Source organism: Limulus polyphemus, unplaced genomic scaffold (genome assembly GCF_000517525.1).
Source record: "Limulus polyphemus unplaced genomic scaffold, Limulus_polyphemus-2.1.2 Scaffold2484, whole genome shotgun sequence".
Taxonomy (NCBI): Eukaryota; Metazoa; Arthropoda; class Merostomata; order Xiphosura; family Limulidae; genus Limulus; species Limulus polyphemus.
Genome location: NW_013668094.1, coordinates 171,432 through 176,815, shown reverse-complemented (window position 1 = coordinate 176,815; position 5,384 = coordinate 171,432). Strand labels below are relative to the sequence as shown.

The 5,384-nt window shown below is 36.0% G+C and overlaps 1 protein-coding gene across 7 annotated transcripts in view; it reads left to right on the top strand.

Moving 5' to 3' along the window:
* Positions 1 to 1,306: 1,306 nt before the first annotated feature.
* Positions 1,307 to 5,384, top strand: part of LOC106467087 (mucin-17-like) — a 73,532-nt gene continuing 69,454 nt past the window's right edge. For 2 of the 7 annotated variants that reach the window (XM_022395209.1, XM_022395208.1), the window contains exons 1-2: positions 1,313 to 1,880; positions 2,021 to 2,589. In XM_022395209.1, the coding sequence (XP_022250917.1) occupies positions 2,367 to 2,589 (223 nt within the window). In that variant the 5' untranslated portion in view covers positions 1,313 to 1,880; positions 2,021 to 2,366. Of the gene's footprint in view, positions 1,881 to 2,020; positions 2,590 to 5,384 lie in introns of all 7 variants that reach the window. The other 5 variants (XM_022395213.1, XR_002612352.1, XM_022395212.1 and 2 more) reach the window with 5 other exon arrangements.

Genomic DNA, 5,384 nt, shown 5'->3' with positions numbered 1-5,384 from the left:
ATAAACTGCTGTTGGTACAAGTTCATGTGTTAGTCTTTGTAATAAACTGCTGTCGATATAAGTTCATGTGTTAGTCTTTGTAATAAACTGCTGTCGATATAAGTTCATGTGTTAGTCTTTGTAATAAACTGCTGTGGTGTAAGTTCATGTGTTAGTCTTTGTATTGAAGTATTGTGTTTATATGCTGAACTTTGGAGAAAGTTTAGTTGTAATCATTGTTGTTTAACCTATAAGCAGGATTTTGGTATTTTTACCTTTCTTTATTTGCTGCCAGCAAGAGCGAGATGTACCTTTAATTTCTAGCATTTGACGACGAAGTATGGAAGTCACTTTTACGAAGACTGTCTTATTGATGAAAAAAAGTGTACCGTATACATTGTATAGGCCTAAAATGTGCGATAAAAATCACGTAGGTTGTAGGTGTTTATTCCCCCGCGTTCCTCTTAATTTATCCATTTCGGATATAAAATCAGAGGCGTGTAAAAATAGAATTTCAGATCTATATCTTCTCTCTCATACGCCAGCTTTCCGCATTTAAATTGTAACTTTTAACGTTTTTACACTGTTTTCTGTAGTAGTAAAGTGCCCGTGTATTAAATTTTTAGTGGTTGTACTTATGGTCTTGAACCAAATCACGGCTGTGCTATGTTCAACTTACACATACATTCTCACCACCTGTACCCACCGCAGGAATTGGATCCCGAATTTTAGCCGCAAGAGGATATCCAACTTCTAACGATGTCAGTTGCTCTCTTCACCAGCCGTTATATCCAAATACACAAAACATGGTTCATGAAATTGTTGAAAAATTCATATACCGTTAAATATTGACGAAGCATTCCTTATGACAAGTGCTTATTTTGTTAATTTAACCTACAATTTTTCGGATGTAAAATGGGAATTCATGAAGTCTTGGAATTGTTTATAAAATGATATACAAGAGTGGCTTTAAATACGTGTTGTTCCTCTGGATAGATCTGCGATCAGTTTATGGACTTCCAATGTTAAAATCTGAGAATTGATGGACAGAGTGTAGACAACCCATTGTGTAGTTTTGCACTAAGAAAACACTAAGTCAGTTTTTTGTTTCTCTCTCTGAACGACCATGTTGCAGATTAAGACTGAAAAATTACCAATTTCTTTCTTACTATCTAACTTTGTAACTTACATCATGTCGAAACAAACTTTAATTTTTTACTTGTATCAGTAATAATCAGATGGACAGTTTTAAATTGTTCAGAATTATTCGTCTCAAACATTTTCCTTTTAAACCTCACCGAAAATGTTGTTATTATTATTTTTAAAGAGAATCAAACTTTCCCGAGTGTGGTTTTATTCAAATGACAACTAAATAAAAACTAAACTGAACGTCAGCAATAGCCAACTGTCCTTGGAAAATGAAATTTTAAAGAAACTTCTCACTCGGGCAGGAACTAGCTAATATTTAACTATCCTTGCATTATCGGATTCGTTCATTTCTTTCTTCAACCCTTTCAAGGCAGCTTTAGGTCGTTCTTGGAAGCATTTACCGAGGGAATTAGTGCGTGCGTGACATCACCTCTTCGGCTGGCGCACGCCCAATGTAGCCCGAAAATCGCTCCTAGCCAATCCCCGCTAAGAACGCTCGAACAACACGACATTTGCCGCCAGAGCACGAGCGCCACTCTGCCGGCACGCCGAAGACTTCAGTCAATACTGAAGCTTCAATGGGCGAGTCGACTAATAGCAGGAAGGGGGTGTACAGTGTAGGGCGAGACGAAAAAAAAACCAAGAGCGAACCGGTTCCTTCTTCCTAAAACTTCGTAAAACTGAACCTCCCACTATCGGAGGACAGGCAGTAGTCGCCCGTGTCGCGCACCGGATACGAGATAGCGTGCGGAGTAAGTTATTTCAAAACTGCTAGTTCCCAGCCAGTACCGATAGATATAGTTAACGATAAGTTGCATGGTCTACTTCTCATAAAAAAAAAAAAACTTGTTGATATTCATCTAGTTTTAATTGAAGTCCCATTCTTTTTCAGACCCGTTATTGGCAGACAGCAGCAGGCTAACTGCACCAGAAGAGAAGGAGTGGCAACAAGCTGTAGTCGTCATTGTGTGAGTTGTGTTTTAACGTGAAAGTTTGTAGTTGTTTTTCTCGGTGTTTATCTTCGACTTGTTTTCATCAATTTCCATGTTACAGACATCGAACTGACTGTAGACCTTAGTTTTTCCCTTCATCCGCTGCGAACTGGTACAACATGGTAAAAATGACAAGAGTCCAGTGATGCAAAACTAAAATGTCCATAGAAACTTCACAACTTTCCAATATTTGTGCTTCTTCGCCGGCCGACTCGGTGGGGTAACGCTACGGTTGTTATTAAGAGGATGGAAAGTCGGTCCGACTTCTCGCTCGAACGATCACGGCTGTTGGGCGGCGCGGGACTTCACGCAGCCCATGGCTTTCCCGTAGATGCTCCATCGCCGCACCCGACTCCTCTACGAGCCGCATTTCTTGATATGAATCGAACGGGCGCAGCTACAGACCCAGCGTCTCTCTCAGCGTACCACAGTCGTTTTCTCCAGGCCACTCTGCCATTAGGCAACAATGGTAAGTGCGTAACAAGTGACGCGTGTATGTGGTTTCGTTCCAACAAGATTGTTTTAGTAAGAATGCAAGACAGTGGTATTAAGACTGTTATATTTTAACACTTAAGCCTACCATCACAATTAACAACAAAAAAAAACATTAAGAAAATTCATAGAAACCTGTCTAACCAAAGTAGTTTCTGTTCGTCTGATTGTTATTTATTTGTTCATATTTTTGTAGTTTCCAGTATAAGGTCAACCGTGCTTGGCTAGTTTTAGTTATTTTCTTCAATATATCTTGATAACAGTTTGAGTAAAATTAAACCAACACTTAAAACGAACAGAAGACCGAATGTAAGTTTTCGAAAAGAAGCCGGTTTGCGTGGAAGAACGAAGAGAAAAACCCACACTTCAAGGATAGCGGATTGCGCCAAGCTTTATGTAGGCAATGGCATCTAGTTTTAGCTCACTCAAACATACAAATATAGGTATGATGTCACTAAGAAGAGAATGACGAATGATTACGTCACTAAGTAAATCATCACTATATACACGCATACATTTAAGGAAAACTTAAGAATATGCCTTAACAATTACACATGTTAATACACACACACACATATTTCATTATCATCAAAATGTTTGATAATTAACCAGTTATTTAAAGAATAAACGTAACAATAAGACCTTACAAATAACACTTTGTATACATACATACATATATGTTTGTGTGTTTATTTTCCGCTGTAGCAATTGAAAAGTTACTAGTTTAAACTTGTACTTTAAAACGGCACAAACATTTTTAGGGCAACATATTTCTCTTTTATATTTGTGTGTTTAACATTTGTGTAACGACGCTCAAAAATAGCGGGACTCAAACAGTGTGTGTGCAGTCGATATTGTAAGGTGTCTCAAGAATAGCTGAACTTACGAGATTCTGTGCCCATGTGTATTATTTAACCATAAATATAACGAAAGCCTGAGCAACGTGCAGCACGCGTTTCTCTCGTAGGTTAAAGTGTAAAAACCAGGGTTTCCCAAACCTTTTTATGTTGTGGACTCCTTGACGAACTTGTAAAAGTTGTCATTGGCCTCAAAATTCTTAGAATATAAATTATAAATGAAACTTCGTGATCAAGAAACTTATATAGTCAACTTTTATTTATTATAATACAATCGTTAGGAAACATAAAATGTAAAAACAGAATGAGGTTTTGATTTTATCTAATGAGATGGAAGGGTAAGTATATGAATACAGGCCATTTTTACAATAAACGAACTCTATACGGGTTACACATTACTATAAACGAACTGTATACGGGTTAACATTATAATAAACGAACTCTATACAGGTTACACATTACAATAAACGAACTGTATACTTGTAATGTGTAACCCTAAACGAACTCTATACGGGTTACACATTACCAAACTTGAACAGGTGACTTTTCTTTCCCTGTAATACAATATACAGTAATTATATTTCGGAAATATCCAGGGTAACTTGCTACGACCCTGATAAGGGACAATAAACAACAACTTACAGAAACAAACCTTTTCGCTAAAAGGTTTCGCTGATGAGAATGGTGTCATGACAGAGTAAGCAACGTTGTTTATTGCCCAGATTTTGATATTTCTGCTTCATGTAGAGATGGAAAGTTGAATAGATGGGATTTGTGTGTATCTGCAAATTTACACATAAAATTAGGAATGGGCAGAGAATGTTTTTATTTTTTTTTGTTAATTGAATTCATCGTTACCAAAGTTTCTAAAGTGTACGCGCAGCTGGTAGGTTTTTCTTGTTTGTTTCAAGCTCACGATCCTTACTGGTTTGTTCCGACTGCTGTCGAAATGTTTGACTCAACCAATAGGATTGAACGTGAAGTTCACAAAGGTTCCGTTCCCATTAAATTATTTTGTGTATGGAATACAAATCTGCCTGGATTTTAACCTAAATTACTTGTATTTCAAGTACCAGTTGGTTAATTTACATAAAAAAATGTGTTATTATTTGCTTACAAATAATAATACTTTCTTAGAGCGAAACTAAAAATCAATTTGATAATGAGTGTAGCTAATTATATATACTTTTCTTTCATTTCTATTTTTTAAAATTATAATGCATTGTTTCATCAGTTGGGTACCCTAACTGTTAACGATATTTTCGGCCATAATTCCAATAATATCTCACTACGTTCATCCACTTTAAGAGACTTAGGTTAGTGCTTTACCTTAATAAACATTAGTATCACGTTTATTATAAACATTATGACTAATTTGAATACACAAATTAACATCTATTACAGCAGAATACTTCATTTTATTTTAAAGATAATCAACTTGTGTTATTTTTGCATGTTCTCAGTGTTAACATAATAAACACCTCTACTTTTTTTATGAAGAGAACGGGAAACAATTGTTTTTATATTATTGAACTTACACTAGCAGCCTTTAATATCCATTGCTGTACTAAATGTGAATGAACATCAGCTGGTTGTGGTTCCTAATACCAGGGTAAAAAACCAACACTATGTTGGTGGACTATCTTGTCTTTAGTACGTGAGTAACGTGTTCTCTTATATATCATATTGATGGGTAAATATTTCAAAGCAATACCCACCAAAAGTCATTGTTTTGATATCCTTTTCAAACCTTGCACTTTGTTGAGATGATTGTTATGTAAGAATAAACCTCAGATTCAGTTTAGTGAAAATGTTGATTACGTTTTACAGTTTCAAAGTTACTACAATATTTCCAAACCAGCTTCAAGCACCGTTTTAGAATTTCAAGGTTGCAACTATATTTTAGAATCAGTTA